General features: G+C 32.8%; 2 protein-coding genes across 4 annotated transcripts in view; both read left to right on the plus strand.

Annotated features, from left to right (window-relative positions):
• Positions 1 to 2,544, plus strand: part of LOC108908545 — a 7,677-nt gene extending 5,133 nt beyond the window's left edge. Inside the window, exons 2-3 of one of the 2 annotated variants that reach the window (XM_018712606.1) lie at positions 915 to 1,126; positions 2,143 to 2,544. In XM_018712606.1, coding sequence (XP_018568122.1) covers positions 915 to 1,126; positions 2,143 to 2,359 — 429 coding nt within the window. In that variant the 3' untranslated portion in view covers positions 2,360 to 2,544. The remainder of the gene's footprint in view (positions 1 to 914; positions 1,127 to 2,142) is intronic. The other variant, XM_018712607.1, reaches the window with a different exon arrangement.
• Positions 2,545 to 5,892: 3,348 nt separating this feature from the next.
• On the plus strand, positions 5,893 to 25,634 carry LOC108908556 (putative sodium-coupled neutral amino acid transporter 11). 2 transcript variants are annotated; one of them, XM_018712622.2, is made up of 9 exons: positions 5,893 to 6,073; positions 7,350 to 7,406; positions 16,203 to 16,284; positions 16,345 to 16,554; positions 19,763 to 20,015; positions 20,101 to 20,171; positions 20,225 to 20,386; positions 20,448 to 20,704; positions 23,048 to 25,634. In XM_018712622.2, the coding sequence occupies exons 1-9, from the start codon at positions 6,005 to 6,007 to the stop codon at positions 23,294 to 23,296; spliced, it is 1,410 nt and encodes a 469-aa protein (XP_018568138.1). In that variant the 5' UTR covers positions 5,893 to 6,004; the 3' UTR covers positions 23,297 to 25,634. The 2 variants fall into 2 exon arrangements, with proteins under 2 accessions (XP_018568138.1, XP_018568139.1); XM_018712623.1 differs by lacking the exon at positions 5,893 to 6,073 and adding an exon at positions 7,174 to 7,232.
• Positions 25,635 to 27,446: the final 1,812 nt, after the last annotated feature.

Genomic DNA, 27,446 nt, shown 5'->3' on the forward strand with positions numbered 1-27,446 from the left:
AACAAGAGGACCACTAATTCCTACCTCGGCTGATATTCTCCGCACACTCGTACCTGGATTCTGCTCTACCAGTGCTAGAATTTCTTCTTCTGCTCTAGGAGTGGATACCGACCTTGGTCTTCCGGATAAATGGCACTGTTTGCTCAAGGAACCGGTATCACGCAATCTTTGGTGAATTCTTCCAAACATGCGTTGTGAAGGAATCTGGCGATTTGGATAAGCGTCAACATAAAGGCGTAGAGCTTCGGTGGCGTTCCCATTAGCACGACCATACATGAAATGCATGTCTGTTAATTCTGCGTTAGAGTAACCAGCCATAGCGAAAGAAAACTTGTGCACTGAGAACAACTGTCAAATACGTACTGTTTATTTCACTAAACATCAACCAACTATTATAAGAAAATACACAACGTTTTTGCAAAATAAAAAAAGGGACTAAAAAACATAAAACATTCCATATCTCCGCAACCGTTACTTTGCGGACCCATGTTTATTGAAACTTTTCTGCTTATTTTGGTTCATACTATTACCTCCTTAAATATTTTACACTCTTTTTTAACACCCTGTATTTCAAGCTTAGGCATCCAAACAAAGCCAGCCAAGTGTAACGTTGCCAAATCTAAAGGCTTACTACTTTAGTCACTAGCGAATGTACAGAAACTCTCGTTAGACTTTTAGACGTACCTCCGTACCAGATAAACCTCCTTAAGTTGAAGATAATCTTTTTACATCGTTTACAGTGCCTGTAAAATAGTACCATTAGTTTTTCCCGTTTCCTCCATTTATTCCTAGGGTATAATTGCAACATTATTACAGATAATGTTTTAAAGATTACAGCACCCTCCTCCTCTTCTTCTTCTTCTTCTCATGGCTGGTTTGGCTTTATAGTTCATTTAAACGGCTCGTGTTTACAATTTCAGATATACCACGCTGAAGAGGTAGCTGAGAGACAATGCAATTACATGGTGAATCCAGATGACGAACCTAACAATGGTACCTTTGATTCCTTTGCCACTGAACTTGAATCTTACACGGGGTTAGGTCAAGCTCCTCACAGCATAACCCTGAGTTGCGAATTGAAACCTTGTATCATCAATCCCAACGGCACAGCTATATGGGAGGCAAGGTAAACTGGTTTTGTTTTTTTAAGTATTAACAGAAGCTTTACTTTTGACCATCCCGTATAATTTATTTATAAAAAATGTAAATCGTAGAAACTCATGAAAAATTGAAATATTTGTATGAATATAATACCATAGGATTATAGACAATTATTAGTAGTTTGCTGATAAATAACAAAATAATTGAAAATACAGACATTCTACTGTTTTGTCACAATTTTTATATTTGAATTAAAATTTTCAAATGTAATTGAAAACTGTAATATAGGCAACCTATTATACAGGCTGCTGTCATAATAAGTTGCCTAATGCCTATACACTATATTATATTGTCTTAAAATTGTTTAGTGCTATCAACTTTTAAACTAGTGCGTATTTCTCCAATTTGGAAAGTTAATACGATTGAAAACTATTTAGATTAATTCCGAACGTCAATATTTGAAGACATTACAGAAAAATCTAAGGATTATTTTGATAAAGAACAGTTAAAATGTCGGTGAACAATTAACGAATGCAAATAGATTTTATCTGATTAATTACTGGAATAACATGTGTAAAATGTAATATATTTCTATTATAACACTCCACAGTCAATAATTACAAATATTATCCATCGGCAATAATCTAATAAACCGTTCTCGACAGGACCGTATCTGTGTTTTTAAAGAAATTTTGCATTATCTACGCACATAAATGATACTACAGACACAGACAGAGCCTTTATAAATGATTACAAGCCACGTGATCAGTAATTTTGTTTAAAACAGTAACTTTATTCCCTTCACGTTAAATTCCGGTAAAATTAAAAATGATTAAAACAATTATATCAAGATTACATTAAAATGCAACAACATTCGCGATTCTATTCAATTTATTTAGGGATTTTTAATTGATAGTACCAGTCGTGCAATGTTGGTTGCCTGAAATCGACAGTCTTCTAATTATTTGCGATGGATATGTTATACATAGGTATAAAATGAATGACAATACTTTCAAAAGCCTAAATACTTGTTTTTTTCAGGATGCATTTTTATACGAAGAACATGATGTCTAACAACAACGATCCGAAAACTACCCTGGATGGGTGTTTGTGTTTTAGCGAAGATTCTGCAGATTTTCAGAACTGCATGGATGAAGTTAGGCAAAACATGATGGACCAATTCGAGACAGTACTGATGACGAAATTTATAGAAATCGTCGAGAGCAACTGTACCACATACGCGGAAAATTGTTTATAGATTTGTAACATTTATCTCAGAAATATGCGTAATACAGTATTAGCCCGTATATTTTTTACGTTAAACCATTAGCTGTGGGCGGCACGTTTTTAGATTTAAGATAACCATAATTATTTTAATAATCTATTTATTTGTAAACAAATGGTATGTTATGTTATTAATTTTTTGTTTTTAATTAAGTAAAACGATTTAAATTATTTTTGTTAATAACAGAGAATAAAAAATAATTAGTCTCATGAATAATTAGTATCACTATATAAACGTTTGACATATACAGGGTGATTTCTGTACAGTAGGGATAATTATTATATAATTCCAGTATTATTATAATGCCTAGAAAATGTTTCATAAGAAACTATTGGACTGGTACAAGAAGGGAATAGTGTGATGTGAGTTGTTACGAGGTGCCAAAATTGTTTTTTTAGTTTAGTATGTTCTGTTGTCACAATTTGACTAAATAACAACGTTTTTTGCAACAGAGTTAGAGCGATAAATAATATGCACCAAAATCATATACGGGATATGTAGATGCTTTGTTACATAATTGCATATCGCAAATAACAAGAAAAATACATCAAAATTTCAAAATACCAAAAAATGGCGACATTCTGCCCCTATTTGGCTTACCTCTTTTTTATTTATAAACTTGCACCAAGTGCATTTGAAACGATACAAAATTGTTAAACACACACTTATAACTTACCAAAGTAATAATATTTAAGACAAACAAGAGACTAAAATATACCTTTAAAACCAGTTGTGATGATGATGATTTTAGGAAGCCATTTTTGGGAAAATAACTTGTTTTTATTAATAATTTGGCCGCGTGACCCTAACGAGCATCACTTAAAACCGCTATATTCTAAATGTGAAAGATTTGTAATGAGGAACAATTTTTTTATATAGACTTTAAGTTCAAGCTAAAAAGTAAAAAAAAAATATGAAGCTTTGAAACGCTTGAGGGTTGATTAATATTGATTCTGCTGACTGCTGATTGTGGCTGGTACAGAGTTCAGAGTAAAGTCTCCATATGAATTTTTTTTATTACTAAAAGCACGATTCAATAATTTTACAATTTTAAGATATACAGGGTGGGCCATTAGTATGAGAAAGTATAATAACTCCCTTGTTACTTACAATACAGAAAAAAAGTTTATATAAAAGTTATACAGAATTAAGAAACCTAAACTACAAAATTAATTTGATACAAACAGGGTGATGAGTAAAAACGGGACACGTCAAATATTCCATTTTTTAAATGGAACACCCTGTATATTTTTAAACATCTGGATTTCCGAGAAAATCTGTATATGGCAATATCAACAGTTTATCATTTTAGTGCGAGGTTGCCAAGTTATGTAGAAAATTCTTCGAATTTTGGAAAAAACATGACCTCGAAGAAGTTGTATTAACTTTCAATTACTAACACTTAGAGCAAAAATATTTGATAGAGTTATAGGCAAATGTTAGGCAAATACTCCTATATTAGCTAATATCGATATTTTATACAGGGCATTTTATAAAACGACCATTTTTAGAAAGTTTAAACTTCATTTTCTAAAATTTTTCAAATATATGTATTTTATTATTTTATTTTATTCAGATATCGGTCCACTTCAACTTTTATTAAGCCTGTTCTATATCTAAAATTGTTAGTTTTTAAGATACAGCAATATTTCTGTAAAAACTTAATTTTTATTATTTTATAGAATACCACAAATAAGTATTAACTAATAAAATTAACTCAAAATTGAATGATAAATTATGAACTGACAAGTTGACACAATGTGACAGTTTTTTCCAAAGCCATTTCGTGCGACCGAAAATAATAAAAATTAGGTTTTTCCAGAAATGTTGCTATATCTTTACAACTAACAACTTTAGGTGTAGAACATACTTAATAAAAGTTGAAGTGGACTGATATGTGAATAAAATAAAACAATAAAATACAGGGTGTTCCATTTGAAAAATTTTTAAAATGATCGTATTATAAAAAATGCCTGTATAAATATCGATATTAGCTAATATTTAATCTTTGCCTAACATTTGCCTATGACTGTCTAATATTATTGTTGCTCCAAGTGTTAGTAATTGAAAGTTAATACAACTTCTTCGGGGTCATGTTTTTTCCAAAATATAATTTTCTCAGAAATCCATGTTTAAAAATATACAGGGTGTTCCATTTAAAAAATGTAAAAATGTAATATTTGGCGTGTCCGTTTTTACTCATCGCCCTGTGTGTTTCAAATTAATTTTGTCCTTTAGGTGTTTTGATTCTGTACAACTTTTATATAAACTTTTTTCTGTACTACGAATAACAAAGGAGTTATTTTACTTTCTCACACTAATGGCCCACCCTGTATAAACAGACTATTATTTGCCATTGTAGTCACCAGTATCAGTAATTAGTCAAATTTTCACATTGAAGCATTTCTAATACCTTCTAGATTTTTAAATTGAAACAAATATTTAAAAATTAAAAGTTTTAAGTCTGTATAAAAAACAGTGCATTATAATGGATGAAATTTGAGATACATGAGTTTTAAGTGATGGGATTAAGGTTAATTGCTCAGATTTTGTATTAAAATAATTCCTATAGTGATTTTCTCAAAAATCGTTTCAAAAAATATCTCAGTAAACCATGTACTGGCAACAATATCATCGTACATCTAGGAGGTCACTGTATATAAAATATTATGGTTTTTTGAATGTCTACCCGCCAAGATCTTAGATTTCTTTGGATGATTTGCTTTTGATTTCGGTGCATTAGGTACTTTTAGAAGAGAAGACATTGCCATGGGCGTAGCTAGGATTTTCGATTGGTGTGGGTCCAGGGCTGTTGCAAGCCTCTAAAAAAAAACACACGCAATCAACGATTACCGATATAATATTTCAAAACCTAAGCACTCTTTTCGTTTGATTCTAAAGAAAAAAGAAAAGAAAAACGATGGCGCAGTCAGCGACTTCCCGATATGAGATCTATTTTTCTGGGGTGGGCACCGAGATTTCTAGAATGGGCCGGGCACAACCCTGCCCCCCCCCCCCCACTAGCTACGCGAATGGACATTGCAAGCTATTTCATATTTTAAAAAAGATATCGCATTGCTTTGCAGATGCAAATATTGTTCATTATTTGAAAGATCAATTTCTCACAGACCCTGAACAAGGCCGGTATAATAAAAAAAACTGCATCGCATTGTGGAGTGGTTCTTTTATTCGCTTTTTTAATATAATTGTGATATTTTGCAACTTAGAACAAAAAATATACCATTTTCAAACACTTTTGAGTTTGCCTTTCATTTTATTTTGATAAATATAGAACAGTAAAAAAACAATTAACTATCCCTGCAAAGAAAAAGTTCAAACAGAAACAATACATTGCTAAAGTTAATATTACATTTTATATTGCAACGTACTTTTCGTGCGCACCTCGTATCACGCCTTGCTCCCTCTCAGGCGCATGTTTCGAGTTGTAATCGATCTGAATCTCGTATTGCCTCTTTTCATTCATATCCACCCTATTACGTCCCCAATCCTAACTCCTGTCTAACTTCTTTTATTAGCTCAATGACTTTCTTGCCGTCATTTGCACCTTAGTGAATCGTTTCCACCTCTGTGATGTAAGACTGATCCTCAACTTCCACCATGATCCAGACAGGAAACTTGAACGAGAAAAGTTACATCTTGGACACGAGACACTTCTCTGAGGATAGGGTGAGTGGAAAAATCCTTTAATATTTAATTTTTTAGTATAATTTTTTTTATTATAAATTCGATACGCTGGTTGGTTTTGTAACTGGTCGGAACAGCCGAAATTTTCCAACATCTTTTTTTAATCATTTTGTTCGAATTCAGTAATTTCCTATTCTAGTGGCAGATTTGAACGACGATAACTCACCGGCAAATCATCAATCTTGAACAGCTCAAATAAAAAAGGATGAATCAAACTAAAAATGCTGACAGGTGGAATTGTAAAAAAATATATTAAAGCCAATGAAAGCGAAGCAAAAATAAAAAAATTTTTTCGCTGGATTTCTTACCACCATGGTCGATAATAAAATTTTTTTGACTTTCATATCCTGAAACTAGAATCTTCAAGCTTCAATTTGCTTTTTATTTTATTGCCCTACGACCATTTTCCGCTAAGTTACAGCCTTTTGAAAATTTCCCGTAAACTACAGTCCCGACACCTGTTCAAAATTCAATACGGTTATTATTGATGTTTCTCATGTGTTCAATAATGTAAAATGAATATTTACATCTTTATACAAAGTCATTTTACTTACTTATCTCAGCATTTATTCGTAATAATAATTATAGGTAGTTACAATACATGCTGCATTACTACGACACAATCTATGTGGTCTGCTAGACTGCTAGCAAATATTTCTACACACTGGTGATTAGCATGATTGGTTGAGTGTAAATATACATATAAATGCTTTCTACACAACGTATTACTCGTATTTACATTTTCCCAGTAAAAAAAACATGGCAAATATGTAAAAATTCACAATTTTCATCAGATTTAATGAACTTGCTTTTTATTAAGCAAAAATAAGTGTACTTTCGTCCGTTTCTTTTCCACCCTGTACACGATCGGGTAATTTTTCATCTTTGTTTACTTCTCCAGCTTCCTGCTGTCAATCTCTCGAGTCGGTCTCTAATATAGGGCGTGGATGACGTCACCTAATTTCTTTCAATATCTAGATAGCTCTGACCTTTAAAAATTAGAACAACGACAACAAATAACAATAAGAGCGTCAGGTGGATTATTAGATTATGGAGGAACAAAACGGTTTGGAAAATTTCAAATGTTCGAATCGAAAAACAAGTTGATTTATCTAAACATTTATTCTGCCTACTGTTGCTGGTACACAAACAAATTCGTAGTTTATTGATTACGATATATCTGTAATAATAATAACAGGTGTAATAACACCATTGTTTATTTGAGATTAGAGATATTGTATAAAGCTTTTGTTTTTAGGGCAGCAGTATCGACTCGAATGAAAATGCCTTCGATGACATGAAACAACTAATAAGTGTAAGTCATAAATTTTTTATATAACTCTTAGAGACGCTATTGCGGCCTTGCTTTGAGGTTGTAAATCTATTTTAGTAGAAAATATGGATTAAGTTCTTATGAAAGTCTGAAACCGATTATTTTTCTTGTTATTTAAGGGAAGGGTATAAAAAATATTTGACTGTTGCATTTCGAAGATATAAACCAATCGCTTCTTTTTTTTAAATGGAACATCCTGTATATTTGACATATTTTGGATTTCTCCATTGTTTCTAATTACATAGTGATTTTCTGATTATACGTACATAGTCAAGACAGCCATGGAATCAGCGCGTGGGTATGTTTTCCGCAGTTAAGTTTACTAAATTTTTAAATTCTCTATTAAGAGGGGTGTTTTAATGCATAATTTTCAGCGAATTTATAGCAGTTTTTTGTCGAGAGTTTTAGAAAATATAAGCAAGTTAGAAACAATGCCTCCTCACTGTAACAGTTATACAAGTTTTATCCAGGGTGTAAGATACTTTACATCTTGACAACACATTCCGAATAAGAAAAACAGCTTATTTTTTCCTATTATGTTTATCTTTGATAGTAGGCTTTGAATTGATTGTATCCAAAAAACAGGGTTAAAAGGAACTATTACCTTCAAGCAATTTTATTGCATGAATCGTTCAAAGGGTAATTTTAGATGAAAAAACCGCGGTGTGTTATTTAATTAGAGGGCGGTAATTGGAGATAGGGGTGAAAATGCACCCCTTTCAGTTTTTTAATTGTAGCTCGAAAACGAAGCAATTGAATTGAATTTCCCATAGAAATGGCTTATTTAAAAAATTTAAAAGAAAAATTTTATGTAAAAAATCGTTAATAAACAATTTGAAAAAAAGCAAAAAATTCGATTTTTTTATTTATTTTACTTTTTTGCCTCTAGTTTTTTATATGAGTGAAGATAGGTATAGGCATTGCTTCATAGAAAAGAAAGTAGATAAAATTTCCTTCAAAATAAGAGGTTGTAAAGTATTTTTTGGATGAAAATTGATTCATATATGGCCTCTCAAACAGCCAATTTTTCGATTTTCGTCGGATTTACCCTTATACGTTTTAATTCTCATTTTTGCAAAAAAGGAAGGAAATAAGACGTTCAAGGATTTTTATCACATGACTTGTTCGGAGGGTCATTAAAAATGAAAAAACCGCGGGGCGCTATTAAATTAGAGGGTTGAAATTGAAGATAGGGGTGAAAAAGCACTTTTGCAGTTTTTTAAATATTGCATGAAAACGAAGCAAAATTTCGGTAGTTCATAGGAAAAATTTTGTAGAGAATTGAATTTCTCATCGAAATGGCTTATTTAAAAAATGTAAAAGGAAAATTTTATGCAAAAAAATCGTTAATAAACAATTTTAAAGAAAGCAAAAACTAAGACTTTTTGATTTTTTTTACTGTTTTAATAAAATAATTTAGTAAAAACTTGAGAATTTCAGTATAATAAAGTTTATTAATAATATATATACAGTGTGTCCACGGATGGAATTGACAAGAGGAGAAACTCTTTTGTTTTTGACTTTATCGAAAAATGTCACTCTTTATAAAAGTTCTGCCTCTTGAAAAAATGAGACTGTCATAAAAACATCTTAGATTAGATATACAGGGTGCTCATAAATTAAAAAAACACGAAAATACTCAAGAGAGAAGTACCATTATTTATTATTTTACACAACATTTTTATAAAATAAATCTGTTTATAACCTCAAATAATGTTTTAATTTTAAAATAAAAATTTCAATTCTTCAATTTCAATTTTCAAAAAAAATCAGAAAACTATAACGAAATTTTGCTTCCTTTTCGAGGTATAATTAAAAAATTGAAAGGGGTGCATTTTCACCCCTATCTCCAATTTCCACCCTCTAATTTAATAACACCTAGCGGTTTGTTCATCTAAAATGATCATTTGAACGATTCATGTAATAAAATATCTTGAACGTCATAGTTCCCTTCCTAGTGAAAGAGCATATCTGATGGACTTGTATGAAAAAAAATAGATCGAAATTTGTTTGAATTTTGAGCACTCGAGAAACTTAGAAATTATTATGGGCACGGGATTAAAACTTTAATAATGTTTTATTGTAATTGTAATGTATTCCAATGAGCTTAGAAACAAATCTCTGCAACTTAGACAATTAAACTGGTATGGGAAAATTGCAGAGGATACCACGGTCCAGGAAAACTACAAAAACATGAAAAAGCAATTATTATGATAAAAGGTTGAACTGGAAAAAACTGTGAATATAAAACTAGATCGGGAAAATATTCATACAAACAAAAATAAATCTTACGATTGGCGATGGACTTATCACAGACAGCAAAATAATTGTCTTTGCTGTCTCTGTCCCTGGAAGGTAGTGTAGACTGTACCCTACCCCCTGCAAATTCTTTTACGATGTTTTTTAAGCCCTATACTAAATACGAAACTCATAAGTTGATCACTCAACTAAACAAGATATCAGTCCCTATATTAAAGATGTAACAAATAAATAAGTCGGTTGCTACTGGAAATTTTCCAAATCGATTAAAAGTAACAAAACCCTTAATATTTAAAATAGGAAATTAACAATTGATTGAAAATTATAGAGCCATTGTTATTCTTGGTCCATTTTCAAACATTATTGAAAAAGTATTGTATTTGCGATTAATAGAATTTTTATCAGAATATAATTTAATAAGCAAATGCCAACACGGATTCAGAAATGGGTTCTCAACGGAGATAGCTACTACAGAACTAAACGATACATAATAAATAGTATACAGGGTGATCCATTAACGGTACGGAGCGACTGTATATAAGAAACCAGACGTGCTACGATGCGATGGTGGGCTAAAAAATTTATTAATAAATAAGGCCAGAAGAAATTTATTTAAAATATTTTCAAGTTTGTAACTTCAATGCTAGGGGGCGCAACTGCTATAGTATTACAGAAAAATGTCGTTTATTCAAAATTATTTTCCTATGCAACAGTAGACGACGCTAATTAGAAAAGTTTTGTAATTGTCTCCGTCCACTAAAAAAATTAAATGCAACGATATAGTTTTTTTTTCATGACTTCATAGACCATTCATTAAGGAAAACAAATACACAAACCGGAGGTCGATATCTTTTTCTAGTTATTGCTAAAATAGTGTAAGTAAGTTGTGCTAGAACATTATATGTATATGTTGGCAGTTTATTTTCAATGTTTGTAAAATGTATTATAGCTTCAAGAGAATATGCTTTGCGATATCCTCGTACAATACGCTACGCCAGAGCAATATTTCAGCGTTTATCCAGACGCCACTACATTATGTAAGAAGACATTGCCGTGCAAGAACGGAAGATAATATTATTAATGTGTTAGCTTGTGTCCAAGTAAATCCCCAAATAAGTGTTAGGGAATTAGCTAGAGACCTGGGAATTTCATATGGAACACAAGTACATACTTTTCTCACACGAATGACACTAATTTTGCACGAAGTAAGAGCTATCATATATCGTTTGACAAAATTTTTCATTTGACTAGTTTTATAGGACATAGACTGTCTCGTTATGCAAACAATAATTATAAATACTCACATATTTGGAATTAATAAAAAATGAAACATTGCAGTTATCAAAAAAATTCAAAATATAGCAAGTACTATTTATTTATTTATTTATTTATTTATTTATTTATCACATTTGGAATGCAAACAGGCTTGCTGCCCAAAACTGCATCCACTAATACAATTGTGAACATAGTGTAAACAAAACAAAACAAAAACTAACAGGAAATGGATACATCAGTGAAAAAATGTACAAAAATAAGTAAAAAGTTAATATAAATCTTTTGAAACTGCTAAGAGTAGTATTAAAAATATCAATATTAGAGTCGACAAAGTACATATTATAATTAACAGTCATTCTGTACAATGGACTATTTAGTCCGAGATTGGTATGTTGGGTTGATATGCTAAATAAATTAGTCGTCCTCGTATTTCTAGAAGGAACATGAAAATTCAGTAAAGAAATTAAATAGGGACAGTCTAATAAATTATTCAATAATTTAAATAAAATAATAAAATCAGTGTGAATCCTTTTTTGTTCCAGAGGGACGATATTAAATTGTTGTTTAGTAGCTGATATGTCATCAACATTATAAATACCGTTGACCCTGAGATTAAGGTAACGAACAAATCTGTTCTGGACTCTTTCCAATCTTAATTTGTATATGTTATAATTCGGACTCCTATTTTGGTATAGTTTTACAATTTGATTTTGGCTTGGACTATGTCAATGTTATTTAGAGAACTAAATAAAAGAGGATGTTCTAGCACAACTTACACTATTTTAGTAATAACTTGAAAACGAAAAAAGATATCGACCTCCGGTTTATGTATTTATTTTTCTTAATAAACGGTTTATCAAGCCATGAAGAAAAAACTATAGTAGGATCATATTCGATGCAAAGTAATAAATCATTGCCTGTCAAGGGAACCAATGAAGTACGCTTTTAAGGGTTTTACAAATTGAATAATTTCTTTATACGTTATGAAGGGACGAGGGGATCAGTTCAGGTCTGGCACCCTTGTTCCTACAAAAATTCCTTTATTCTCATAAACTATTTATTTTAAATGTAATTTATTATAAATCCAATTTGTTTCCTAAATTCCACATATGTACTACATTTTACCTCTGTACGCGCCACTGTTGTTTACTTGTTTTTTGGAAGCGCTCTCTAATTGACGGCAAAGCTCGCCAGGTTAGTATTTGACGTATAACCGACCAGTTCGTACACTCGATGCACCTGGGCGACTACAGCTACTACCAGAACACAGTGCGTATGCAGCGGTATTTTAGATTTTACATTGAATTTCATTTTAAATTTGAAATGATTTATCTTACACCTCCTAAAAATGTTGACACGATTTTCCTTTGATAAAAGACCGACAACTTTTTGCTCTACTTTGCATCGAATACGATCCTACTATACAGGGTCGGAAAGTCCCCATGGTTCATCGGTCGTTACGTGAGAGCGATAAAGAAAGTCATAGAAATCTGTGCAATAGAGAAAGATGGCTGTAATGAAAGCGTCTAATAGTCACCGCCCATTTCGCCCTTCCACAAATAAGATCCACTTCTTATTTGTTGAAGGGCGAAATGGGCGGTGACTATTAGACGCTTTCATTATAGCCATCTTTCTCTATCGCATGGATTTCTATGACTTTCTTTATCGCTCTCACGTAACGGCCGATGAACCATGGGGACTTTCCGACCCTGTATATGGTTGCATTTAATTTTTATAGTAAGCAGAGACAATTATAAAACTTTTCTCATTAGCGTCGTCTACTGTTGCGCAAGAAAATAATATTTTTATTTCCATATCATAAATATAAATTTTATTATCAGTTCTTTAAAACGATCCATCGTTTATTGAAATCGATTAAGGCATTTAGAAGTTATGACAATTTAAAAATTTCAAGATGGCGTCCTTCATACTGGCGTTGCTATGGTAATAATAAAAAAAAGTATAAACAAAACTTGTGAAGAGTTTAACAGTGTATCTAAAAAGTGTATCTTCAACTTACGTTGTATAGGCGAAATTTCGAAAAACCGACAATTCTCTGTAACACTATAGCAGTTGCGTCCCCTAGCAGTGAAGTTACAAACTTGAAAATATTTTAAATCAATTTCTTTTGGCCGTATGTTAATAGATTTTTTACACCATAATCATAGCACGTCTAGTTTCTTATATACAGCCGCTCGATACCGTTAATGGGTCACCCTGTATAGTTTAGATACGGCCCGAAGAGAGCGATTTTCTTGTTCTATTACTGTCTTACTAAAAGTGCTAAAACTTTTAATTTTATTTTGGGATATTGAGGAAACATTTGGGGATATTAAAGCTTAAACTAGCCTTTCCAATGCGGATTGTTAAAATATTCTAAAATTATATCATTCGTTATTATCACTCATTATTTCTCAAATTCCCACGACGTCCATTATGTTTGCTTTTAAGTAAATTAGTTGAAAACTTTATTAACGCTTTTTAAGTACTCCGATTTACTTAGTCGGCTAAGTGCCTAATATTGAATCATTTCACAGATTATTTTCGCACATTATCGCCAACAAAATGTACATTTCTATTTTGTGTGATTATTAACACGAGATAAACTGTAATATCTTTTCTACGCCTTTATTTGACGATTCATATTTTAGATTTTTCATGGATAAGTAGACTTTTAAAATAAATCTATGAAAACGAATGAACGAATGAATAAAAAGTAGCATACATTTTTAATTTGGCTACAAATTATTTAGAATTTGCTGATAAAATTTAGTACAGGCCCGTTTTAAGGGGCGGTGAATCTAAAAAAATCTCTATTACGAATGCGGTTTTATACGAAGTGGCCATTTTTACACAAAAAATCTCTACAGAGTGTCACCTAACGAATGTTACATACTTCAAGGGTATAATCTAGAACCCAAATGGTGTCGATTTAACCAAACTTGCTTAAACGAAAAGTTACAAGGTGTTAAAGTTTCTTTTTATATTTCTTGTTTTCTTCTTAACTCAGAACCGATTTGAGCAAAATTTGCTGTTGCTTAGTTTCTGTAACTTTTTTGTACTTTTAAATTTTTACACGCAACTATCAGAAATACATAGAGAACTTTTTTCTACACAAAATATGTATACCTATCAAAAGTCGAAATTTTGCTCGGTTACGAAGATATTACAGAAAATATTTATTAATACATACCCCTTATTTTTTGGAAATAAATACGTATCCATAATAAATATAATAAATAACATAATTAATAACATAATAAATTAAAATGTGGCAGTAATAAAAAGTCTACTAATTTATAATAAATGTTCTACGTGTCCTCCATTCTCTTCGACACATTTCCTTAAAAGTTTCATGAAACTATTGAGAACAGGAAACGATTTATACGTTCGTCTAACTTGTCTTTTATTATATCCCAAAGTTCTTCTCTCGTATTAGGTGTTGTAAACAATTCCTTTCAAATCACCGCAAAAGTAAAAGTCTAACGGATTAAAATCCGGACAGCGAGAAGGCCAAGGAAAGTCACTACCTCGACCAATCCAACGGTTTGGAAACACTTGATTTACACGATCTCTCAACAAATGGCTGTAATGAGCAGGAGTACCATAGTGCATGAACCACATTTGTCGTCTAGTATTGATGGGTACTTCTTCGAGAACCCTAGAAAATTCTTGCCGAATAAATTCCAAATAATTTTGGCCGTTCAACCTTGCAGATAGACCCCAAAATAAAATTTTCTATAACCCGCACCAGACGTCAACTGAATATTCGTGCTGAAAGTGATGCTCTTTTAATGCGTGTGGATTTTCTTCGCTCCACATGTGAGAGTTTTTCCAATTAAAAACCCCTCTGCAGGTAAAAATAGCTTCATCTGTAAAGGCAATTCTCCCGGGAAAACTGTGGTCCCTGTTATGTATGTAACTGGAGAAATCTTTCGCAAAATGTTAATCTCAGCGGGTGGTCTGGTTCAAGCAAATTTTGTACAGGGTGAAAATGTGCGAAAATTGTAACTGCTGCGTGTGGAGTACTGTTGAAACAGTTTTGCGGTCAACTCCTGCGACTGCTGACAAACGACGAATACTAATTTCTGGATTTTCTTCTACTCTTTCTAGAATTTGTTCTTGGTCTTGTATTCTTCTTTGAACGTACCTTCAATTTCGTGAATTAGACCGAAAGTTTCCAGTTTCTCATAATTTGGTCAATAAAGAAGCAGTATGAGAAGGCTGTCTGCGATTCGGATAAAGTTCATCATATCTTCTCTTAACAGCGCGTCCACTAAAATGTTCCTGTACATACAGAGTGGGCGTGAGAAAGTAAAATAACTCCCTTGTTATTCATAATACAGAAAAAAAGTTTATATAAAAGTAGTATAGAATCAAAAAACGTAAAGGACAAAATTAATTTGATTTGAAACACATGGCGATGAGTAAAAACGGGACACGCCAAATATTACATTTTTTAAATGGAACACCCTGTATATTTTTAAACATATGGATTTCTGAGAAAATTCTGTATACGGCAATATAAACAGTTTAACATTTTAGTGCGAGGTTGCCAAGTTATGTAGAAAATTCTTCGAATTTTGGAAAAAACATGACCTCGAAGAAGTTGTATTAACTTTCAACTACTAACACTTGGAGCAAAAATATTTGACAGAGTTATAGGCAAATGTTAGGCAAAGACTCCTATATTAGCAAATATCGATATTTTATACAAGGCATTTCTTATAATACGATCATTTTAAGAAAGTTCAAACTTGATTTTCTAAAATTTTATTTATTCTAAATGTTTTATTTTATTGTTCTATTTTATTCACATGTCAGTCCACTTAAACTTTTATTACAAAAAATCATCTGTTGTGGATAATTTATTGTTTATAACAATGTACATGGGATTTAGGAAAAATGTATATGTTTGAAATCAATTTCGTTTTTATCATGTCCTTCAAATGTATTCCCTCTTTGCTGTCAGCTGATTGCGACGTTGCCACATTAATCCTCAAGTCAGACAGAAATGCAATTATTGGTTTCTGTTTCTAATTAATACAGCTGTACTATGTTCAAAACTTACATTAGTTTTACATCAAAAATAAGATAATACTGTGTACTATCTATGGAAAAGTTTTGTTTCACAATTTCTACATTTTTTTCTCAGTTAGGGGCAAAAAAAGAGCCGCACCGTCCATCTTCGCCATATAAACCTTTGTTAAAATACACAACTTTCAATAGGAAAATTAAATTTAGGAAGAAGAAAATGAAAGAACGAACACCTTACCATGGGCCAGCTTTAATTTCATAAACTCCATAATAGGCAGCGGCGTTATAGGTAAAGAAAAACTCACTCTATACACTGAAAAAAATATTCCACGTATACGTCTTTCCTTAGGTATTCCATATGCTCTTCACGAAGCAGGCTTCGGATTCGGGATGCTTCTTCTGTTCTTCGTTGCGTACATCACCGACTACTCCTTAATTCTGATGGTGAAGAGTGGCCACCTCAGCGGAAAATTCTCCTACCAGGGAATTATGGAGGCTGCCTTCGGAAAACCCGGTTACATTTTACTTGGAATTCTGCAATTCGTGTACCCTTTTATCGGTAAGAACATGACATGAATATCTATATTCTGTTACTCTACTTTAAAGGTAGTTAATTCAAACAAAAAATAAAAATATGTCTAAATATAATTCACACAAATACCTTATATGTATATGAAATTGTAAATAATGCAATCATTTAAAAAAATATCTTGTATTCTTGCTGATCTACTATCACTATTGGTAACGTACATGTTGATTCACTATATTTTGATCTCCCCATTAACTTTTTTGTTTTAAGAGTTATAAAAAAATGTGAAATACAAATGTTGCACTACTTTTTATGAAATTTTCGAAAATGATATTAGAAAAACAAATGTTAGTTTAAATGGAACACCCTGTATATTTTTACAAATTTGGATAGAACGTTCCCTGTCTAGTATAGTCATATAGGGTTTGTTAGGTTCATCTCTGACAATAAGCGAGATAGTATTAAAACACGGAAAGAAGGTTTTTTATTAAGAAAATAAGACATTTTTTAATTGTTACATCTCTTTCAGGCATTTCTGCATTTTTTCTAATTACGTAAGTATTTACAGATTTTGTTGTTTTATATTTTGACATATCGGACATTGATACGGTCCAAAATGCGTATAGGTATTTTAACCAAATCTCACTAATTAGATCGTGTGAGGTCAATTACTTATGGACAATGCTATATGGTAGGTCGTGACAGTATGAAAATAAAATTCAGACCTGGTCATCTCAGAGGCTTAGATCTAATCGTTTTTAGATTAATTAAGTAGGATTCAGATCTGGGCATCTAAGTGTCTTAGATCTAATCGTTCTTAAATGAATTGTGAAACGTTATAAAAAGTTGTACGTTTTCGACCGTGACAAAAAAATTATGATTCTCCTCGCATTTCTCGGAAAATTTCGTGTTCATTACAGCTTATCAGGCAAGGCTTAATTTATCAACATGCACGAAACATTAAGGATTTCTACGCACTAACAGTTTTTCCAAGTAACGGACATGACTGTACTGAAACTAATTAGAATATATGCAATTTACCCTGAGACCACTGGATATTCCACTAACGAATGATTTGATATTTATTCTTAGAAGTTTTTATACACAATGCAATCACTTTTATTTAATCTGAGACAAAGTTTCATAGAATAAAACAATTGTAAAGAAATATTTATTTCGTGCTTGAGAGCAGGAAAATATTAAAGAATATTAATACGCCACCTTCCTCACACAAGTCACGTATTTCTTGTCGGAATAAAAACCTTTTGATACGAAATCTGTTCAGAAAATAACCGAACTTTATTCACACACTTGTGTTTCCATTTTGCGGAGCAGTCCTGGATAGCTTCATTTCAAAACGCCTTATTCCATTAAAGTCGAAAAAACAGTGAACATCACTTTGACATTGGATCGCGACTGACGTGCTTTCTTGGGACGTGGATATCCTTTGCCAATCCATTGTGATGATTGAATTTTTGTCTCAATGTCGTAGCCGTAACCCCAGTTCTTCCGATATGATCCTTTGAATGAATGTTTCATCGTCGTTGAATTGTTCAAGGAGTTGCCGACAAATGTCCACACGATTTTCTTTATGTATTTTCTATATCCCCTGTAATAGCAACAATTGGGGACTTTTTTCCGAAACGTTGACACTATCTTATAGATTTTTAAACTTAGAATCCAGTGGCGTACTTAATTTTTTAATACTAGCGTGATATATAACATCATTGACGAAAGTATAGCACAAAAATGGTTTTCTCTTTTTCAAGAGGGCTATTTTGACATAAATGATTCTGTACGCTCAAGAAGACTACAGAATGCGCCTAATGTTATTAGTCGGTGGTGTCTAAATAATAATTTAACGCTAAATGTCTCCAAGTGTAATATAATATGTAAAAAATTTGTACTATTTCAATTCCAAAAGCTTTATCAATATTTCTACACTACGATTGCTCTACACTACCCTTATTCGTTCAAAATTAGAATTTGCGTCAATAGTCTGGAACCAAATTTATGCTAATCAAATTGCAACTTTGTAAAGAGTACAGCGTAGGGTTATGAAATCAGTTGTGTACTTATTGGATGATACATATCCCCCTCAGGGTTTTCCGCACGATCTAGTACTTGATCGTTTCAATATTCATGTTCTTGCTAAAAGAAGCTCTGTTTTTAAGTAATGTTTGTATAAAGTTCTACACAACATTTTCGACTGTCCAGGCGATTTAAGTAATATTAATATCAAAGTACCACAACTATCAGCTAGAAGTAATAATGTTTTTAGTCTACCCACAGCACGTAGTAACATCCTAGTCACTTTATTCATATCACTTTAGTCATATCTATCTTGTTCTTTATATTTGTGTTATTTGTAAGTTTGTACTATTTTTATTTTTTTCTCTATTTTTTCATAGTTAATTTTCTCTCTTTTATCTTTTTTTATATTTTATTACTAGACTCAACATATCCTGTTATTGAGTATGACCTGTTAGATGTGTATTTTAAATAATTAAATAAACAAACAAATAAATAAATAGGACTAAATGCACTAGATTTCTCTCTACAGGCAGAAATTGCACCTTTCGAAGTCGATAGAAAATATGTATAGAGAAAACTCAAACTACAAAGAAGAAAACTGAATGAAGATGAATGGGGATTATTTCTGGATACTGGAACAATTTCTGACCTTACGATATGAAATCTTTTTTGAAAAACTTTTGTCATAGTGTATCATCACACGGNAGTATGGGTGCCGCATATTTTGAACAAATACAATAAAAACCAGTGTGTCAACACTGCCTGTTTGTTGATTTATCACCGTTTAGTTCGTTGAAAACATTTACTTTTTTTGTACTAGATTGCTAATGGTAGAGCAAAAGCTAGTACCATTCCGCGTAAGCTAATATCGTGAATCTGGTGGAACAAATAGGTTGTGGTTTACTATCAATTGCTTCCGAGCAATGTGACAATCACTGCTGAGGTTTTTTTTATCAACAACTCCATTGTAGCAACCCAAGAAAAAATACCAGGAAGTCATTATCCAGCGATTGTGCTGCTTGCTGCTTCAGAACAACTCTCAAGGAATCTCCTGTAAAGGCGGCGGCGGCGTCGCGCTTCCAAATTGACTTACTCCCAAACCACTGGATTTCGTGAGGAGAAGTCTAACTTTTTGGACTTAGAAATGAAAATTATATAGGTACTTCTTTAATGGATATCATTATTGATAGCTATTTTCTTACAGCTATGGTGTCCTACAACATCGTGGTGGGAGACACAGTCACCAAAGTTATAGTTCGACTCACAGGCATCGACAAAGCTTCAACCTTCGCTAGAAGGGAGTTCATAGTGCTGGTAGCCTCCCTCTTCATTACCATCCCTTTGTGCTTGTACAGAGACGTGGCGCGGTTGGCGAAAATCTCCTTCCTCAGCTTGGTCTGCATAGCCTTCATCTTGTTCTCCATCTTCCTCAGGATCGGACCAATCAGTGACATCGTGTAAGTAAAAATCATTAATGGAATTCAAATAAGTTGAGGTAATATATTGACAATTTCCTTTGGTAACTTGTGTTTCGACCTTTAGGCCTCAACATCCTCAATCATGGAGTTTCTTTAACAATGACATAATCCCAGCTATTGGAATAATGGCTTTTGGTAAGGCTGTTTTATTTTAACAACTCAAAGAGTTTATCTTCGTTTTTTTTTAGCTTTTATGTGCCACCATAACACCTTCCTTATTTACGGTTCCATAGCAGACCCTAACCAGAAAAAATGGGAAATAGTGACTCATGCTTCAATTTTGACTAGTTTGGTGGTGGCAGTGCTCTTTGGTATTGCTGGGTACGCCACGTTCAAAGCCTACTCGCAAGGCAAGTACTCCAACGGAAAATATAAAGAAAATACCTTAACGTCTTTCTTTTATTTTTCTAGGTGACTTGTTGGAGAACTACTGCTGGGACGACGACTTGATGAACGTCAGTCGTCTTTTGTTTAGCGTTCAAATTCTCCTCACTTACCCGATCGAGTGTTTTGTGACTAGAGAGGTCATCGAAACCTCGGTCTTCGGTAGAGATCCCAACGTCCCTTTGTCAGAGAAGATGCACTATTTGCTCACTCTGGGCATCGTAGCCACCACTTACTTCATATCCATAACGACAGATTGCTTGGGAATGGTCTTGGAGCTAAACGTAAGTAAGCCTACGAACAGTACTACAGTTTGACATTTGTGAATGTGAAGTCACTTACAAAGCGAATTATTAGCGCAGTTTAAAGGTATGTACACCTGTAAAAATCACTGGCCACAAAACTTTACACATATTGAACATAAGAATTAAGTCATATAATAAAACCACCCGGTACGACAGTTGTATGAGTCTATTTATTTAGTGCGCTTGACTTTCAATGCGTCTTTTATACCAAGGCGAACAAAATTACTTAAAAAATCCGACATTTTATTACTGCTCTATTGGAGAGTAAATCAAGAAAACCTTTTCAGATTTTTTTATAGTCTTTTTAGAAATGAAAGAGAGTAATAAAAGCTCATTATGTATGCAAATCGTAAATAAATGTAGTACTGGTGCTTATATTCAATATTTTTATATTATGTATTATCAGTATAGATGAGGTGTACATTTAACAAAACTTTGTGCGATCGGACTGTACTAAATTGTAGCCGGTAGCTAAAATTTAATCCCCGACAATCCGACTTTGTCTATGCCGCTTCAATTTCTCGGTCCATTTCTCTTATAAGTAAACAATATAAAAACAGCATTTCAAAACATGAGGCTACTTTAAGCATCATAACCGGGTTAAGAGGGTTTTTAGTAATTCAAATAAAATTATTCAATATTATTATCAAAATATTTATTTAAATTTAATGAATAGACTTTTATTCCACACAAAAATATATGTATTTTGAAAATTCAAATTATGGTGAGTAAATGTAGTGTTGTATAAATGTACAATAAAGAAAATAAAAAAGTAGGTGTATTAAAATTCATCCTCTGAATATTCTGATGAATTATCTTCGTCTCCTAGATTGATAACGATAGGTTCCCCAATAACGTCAATTAAATTATCGAGTTCCCACATTTTCTCCTCTTCTTTTTGTACATGATGTATACATCTTTGCCAGTTATCTGCAGTTACTCGTTCCAAGGAATTTTTTAACAAAATTTTCACGTCACTTAATTTAAACGTCGTATTATTTCGCGCTACATCTCCTTTTACCTGCGTCAAGACTAATTCGATTGGGTTAAGTTCACAGTGATAAGGTGGTAACCGTAGTACCGTTATTTGGCGATTTGTTGCCATTTCATCGATAACATATTTTTTTCTGATCTTTATTAAGATTGACAAGTGTCAAAAGTTCCTTTTTCACCATATTTGTTTCAAAAGAAACGTTTTTTCCGGATAACCATTGAATTATATCGGCTTTCCTCCAAGCATTCGCAGGCGTCCGCTCGGTCTGCCGTGAATGGTAACTGACATTATCCATGACAATTACAGACCCCGGAGGAATAAGATCCAACATCTGTGTAAAATACTCTTCGAAAACTTCTGCGTTCATGTCTTTGTGATAGTCACCTGTATTTTTAGATTCAAATAAAAGTAAACCGCCATCTACAAAACCACTGGCACTACCTATATGTGTCACTATTAATCTTCGCCCTTTACCTGAAGGTGCCTTGAACGCTGTTGAATGTCCATCAAAAATGCTTGTCGAAAACTTTTTACATTTTTATCTTGCCATACTTTTGTTACAGTATATCCCTCGTTAACCCAAGTTTCGTCTAGATAATAAATATTCCTCCCTTCGTCACGGAATTTTCTAATTGATCTTAAGTAGGATCTTCGCCAACAAATAATTTCATCTTTATCGATAAGAACTGACTTCCTGTTCTGCTTTTCCCAGCAAAAATTCAACTCTCGTAAGACGGCCCATAATTTGCTTTTACTGATTTTTGGCAAATCGTTGTCCTCTGAAAGTTCACTTAAAATTTTGTTTAGCGTTGGTATTTCTTTTTTAAAATAAAATAAGTGTACTTTAGTCACTAAACACAAGTCGAATTTTACTCTACTGCACTAGCACGTCTTCGTATATTCAGCTCTAAGACTGTATTGATCTGTCACAATACACTGGCTCCTGCCCTATGATGTATCCAGTAAAATATACTAATGTACACCCATTACCTGTTAGCATTAGTGTTACCCGATAATTACCTGAAACGAAATATTAGCACGCCCATGGCCGGTTCTTATCTCGGGGTTTTATTACTCTCTTTCATTTCCAAACAGAGTATAGATGTAATGGTTCGTATTAACGCGTGAGATGTATTGATGCACGAAGTTAGCCACGGTCCATGATACAAATGCTGGAACCCCTGCTACCTCGACGTCTTATCCATGCACCAAAGTGTCAAACTCTAATAATAATAATTTATATAATATCTTTCCCGTGCAAACTTTAATTTCTGAACTTACCCTAATAATTATTAAAGTCTAAAAAAGTTGTTTTCTGTTTTATACAGGGTGTTTTGGCCGCGGTGCCCCTAGCCTACGTCCTACCGGCTCTCTGCTACTTGCAGCTGGAAGAGGGCTTCATTCTGTGCAGGCAGAAGCTACCTGCGTTGGGTGTGGTGCTCTTTGGTCTCACAGTGGCCATTTTGGGTGTTATTTTTCTTATTGTTGATTTCGAAAAAGTACACACTTGCTCGCACGGAAAGGCGATGGAGTATTGTCTCGTGAACAACACTACCAACACCAGCATGGTTGACTAGATTTAAAATTTGCCGAGAAAGTCTTGTTTTGTTGCACAGATACCTACTTGATGTTGCGGATTCTGTCCAAGGTGATGCTGGAAAAGGTTGGGTCATACCATAGGTGTTATTTTAAATCATTGAAACGAATCTTTCTCTATTTTTAATAATATTAGGGCTAATACGAAGATTCATAAAACAAATAAAGAATACTAATAGAGTTGTGTGTTCCGCCAGAATATTAGAAATGGACGAAGTAAATTACACGGGCTAATAAATTGTGAGCCAAAAAAAAAGACTATACTTTCCTGAAGATGTGAACATTTCGATGCGCTGGTTCCGAATCTATTTTCAGAATTGCTTTATCACATCAGGTTTTAGAGACAACTTAACCTAAAATACGGTTTTTCGCAAAGAGAAAAAAATTGAGTTACAAACATCTAAATTTTTACTGGTTCTTCAGGTTTTCGAGGTCGCTGAAGCCAGAATTACAAAATTCACAATGACATTTTTTTATTCCATTCGATATGTTGGATCCAAAAACCTGAAGAACCAGTGGGAATTTAAGTGCTTGTAATTTGATACTTCTCTCCCTCTCTCTTTCAACAGACGATTTCTCGAAGAGAAAAAAAAAGATATTCGAACGATTCAAAATGGATTTTAAAGGGGAAGAGTAGTACTTTCAGATGCCGTAACGAGTTCTGTGGTGGTGAGGGGAGGGGGTAATTGCCTCGTGATGTAATATAACCTCAAATATAACGAAAGGTATTTTTAGCAGTTTTAGGTTAGGTTATCTCGAAAATCTGACGTGATGGAACAATTTTGTGATGGGAATCGGATTCAGTGCGTCGCATACCTTTGGAAAAGTAGAGCCAGGTGTGATTTAATTTTTTTTCTTTTCAATGGTTTTACCTTATACGAAAACACCTTGGCTTGGACTGCATCTCGCAAAGTATCTGTGCTGTGAATTAAACATTTCTCCTTGGCTAAATTGTTTCATAGTGTATATACAACAAAATTTGCTGGAGCAAGCAAAAGATGAAAACATCTTGAAAGAAAGTTTTTTAATTATTTGGATTAAGTTTAAGTTTACGAATCTACTAAATTTTGGATACAATGTGTTCAAACACATTTTTTTAAGTTTCAAGCTTAAATACTAACGACCAGGAAGGGATGTGACTAGTATAAGTATTATTAAATCAATTAATCCAAAGATATACAGTGAGACAATGTAATTTTGATAAAAAAATACGACTGGTAACTCTAACGAGCAACATAGATGTGTTGATGTTTTATTTTTATATACATTTATTTCTTTTTCGTATTTTAAGCCACTTGTGTCAACAAGGTGTAAACAATCAAGATTAACAGAGCTTAATAAAAGGAGAAAATATTTAATCAAAACTATAAATTATAAAAGAATATATATAAACATGAGTATTATTGTAGTATATAATATACATAACAAATATTATTTTTCAGGGATATATTTATTGTAAAATAGGTCTAATTTTTGATGCTATGTACAGAATTTAGGTTTAAGTTGTTTATTTGTATTTGAGGTTGTTGTCAAAGCTAATTAGGAAGTGGTTGGGGATTTTGCGAAACTGCGAATTTAATAGCTTTCTTTTAGAAGTATTTTAATAATTGTTTTTATTAACAGAAATTTTTAAAATACACAGTTTTTGCGATGTCTCCAGCTAACCCTTGATTTTTGTACATAATGTTGCTTACATTTAAATATATATATATACAGGGTGGATCGTGGTTACCACGTTGTGTTGCACATTATGAATAAACAAACTAGGAAACTTTCATACAGCCTTGTATTTGTGATATTTCTTATACATCTTCAATTTTTTCATTCTTCTTTATGTTCACTTCGATCTACCCGTGCCATTTCTCTCAAAAATCTTGTTGCCAAATATATTTGTGATTTTAGAGTAGAAAATCTTTATTATATAAATGCTGAACCCAGGACGAAGAGGCATTGGTAATTTTTGCGTTAGCAATCGTGCCTCCAGTTCAAATCTGATAGAAAAAAGGTTACTCCTGCCTTCCCTGGGACGTGCTTCTGTCTATTTAAACTGTAAATTAGTAAATAAATCGCAGCCACATTTATTTACTAACGTAAAGACTATACAAATATTCTTATCGGTGTAGGAATATGAAATAGTTTTTTAACTGATATACGGGGTGTTCTTAAGATATACCAACATAATAATAGCATACCGGCCCCTCCCACACACATGTTATTCAGTCCCGAGCTGGTTTTTAGGTTAGAATGAGGGGTAGGGATGTTAACTATTATTATTATATTCTATTTAAATCTTAAAATTAAAATAATCAAAAGAATGAAAGTTATGTTACCCGATAATTACCTGAAACGAAATATTATCGTATATTTCTAACCTCTTGTTTATTTTATTATCGTTTTCCATCAGAAGAGAAATATATTAATATTATTAATATATAATTAATTATTAATATATAATATAAATTTTGTAATTTTATGTGCCACTTAGTTTAGAACACTCTGTATTTTTTGTTTATATGTATAAGTATTTTTTATAATGTGAACGTGCTTTAACTACAGCAAAATATGGTCAATATGGAGTCAACTTTGATGTGTAAATTACACTTTTACACTTTTCCTTTTTGTTTACGAATCGAAATTGCTGTTCTCTGTTAACAAAATATTGCATTGCAATGACTACTCATCATTTTTGTTATAGAAATTACTGAGATAGCATTTGCATCATGTTTTGGACAGTGCATAAAACACTTTAAAAAAATTTCCGCACCTCACTTGTTGCTACAATTAAACTTAATGCACCATTTTGTGATGTTCGTGTGACTTTTCCCATTGTATATTATATAGAAATGAATAAATGTTATATATTTCATTAAATATGGTTTCGTTTATTGATATACAGGAAAATTCATAGGGATCAAATCTATAAAATTATTTTAAAGCCTATGATCTTATTTTTTAAAAACATATACTGTATTCAAATAAATTAAAAAAAAAGTAAATACATCTCAACAAATGAAGTAACTATGTTCTTCGATATGGATTTGATATTGCAAGAAATAACTACCCTATGTCTCAACCAGCACTGAATTACACTACCAATAGCAATAGTACACAGCAAGTAATAAATAACAGCCCCACAAAAAAAAATCTGTGCATCCGACTAGACCACTATATCCTTATGTCCGTTTGACCTTGTCAGGTCAGTTTAAAGGTCATTTCAAGGTCAAACCGAGAAAAATCCCCTATGGTGGGGGCAACCATGGTTATTATATGTTTTTGAGATCACGAAGTCCGAGTCCGAGGTTCGTTTGACCTTGTCAGGTCAGGTTAAAGGTAATTTCAATTTCAAACCGAGAAGCAAATCATTCTACACATCTCCTTTCGGAGCAGTTGTCATCGTTTCCGGTATCCTTCATGGTAGCAGGATTACAAAGGTTCTAATAGAACCACCATAGAAATGAGACTTTTACTAGTCCCTCAAGGTCCACCCCAAACTATTCTACCTGCCCCCATGAGCAAGATCTGCCAATTCTCGAACAAATCTCGTGTAACAAGAGCACAGACCTAGGAAGCTTTTTAATTGATGTTTCTCCTTTGGAATAGGCCAGTTTCGTACAGCTTCAGATTTCCTCAGATCAGTTGTAACACAATTCGCTGATGTAACATGACCCATGTATTCCAATTCTTTTTGAAAGAAGATGCACTTGTCGGGATTCAATTTTAGATTAGCTCCTTTAATCTTCTTGAAAACATCATCGACGTTCCTCGCATGTTCTTTAAAGGACTTGTCTAATATAACTTCGTCGCGGCATATAAGACAGGTCTTCCAGGTAAATCCTTGCAATAATCTCTATAATCTCTTTCGAAAATGGCCGGAGCACTGCAGATACCAAACAGCTTGACACTGAAGTGCCACAAACCTGTTCCAGTTCCAGTATTGTTTTTTTAATTTGTGTTATGTGTAAAGTGTGTTTGTCAAATTTTGTTAGTGAAAAAATTACATTAGCAGACAGTAAGATTTCCTAGGCTCTTATTTTAAAAATACATAAGGTTCTAACATAGTAATTATGTCCAAACAAAAAATGGTGGATGCGCTGCTCGATGTGCACTGTGACATAAAATCACAAATATTTT

The sequence above is a fragment of the Anoplophora glabripennis genome, unplaced genomic scaffold (assembly GCF_000390285.2).
Source record: "Anoplophora glabripennis isolate ALB-LARVAE unplaced genomic scaffold, Agla_2.0 scaffold207, whole genome shotgun sequence".
Classification (NCBI taxonomy): Eukaryota; Metazoa; Arthropoda; class Insecta; order Coleoptera; family Cerambycidae; genus Anoplophora; species Anoplophora glabripennis.

Bases quoted from the DNA above. Each gene is read 5' to 3' on its own strand.
- LOC108908556 (XM_018712622.2), top strand. From the start codon at position 6,005: ATGATCCAGACAGGAAACTTGAACGAGAAAAGTTACATCTTGGACACG. The intron at 16,555-19,762 runs GTAAGAACATGA...ATTTTCTTACAG, and splicing joins ATTCGTGTACCCTTTTATCG to CTATGGTGTCCTACAACATC. The intron at 20,016-20,100 runs GTAAGTAAAAAT...TTCGACCTTTAG, and splicing joins GGACCAATCAGTGACATCGT to GCCTCAACATCCTCAATCAT.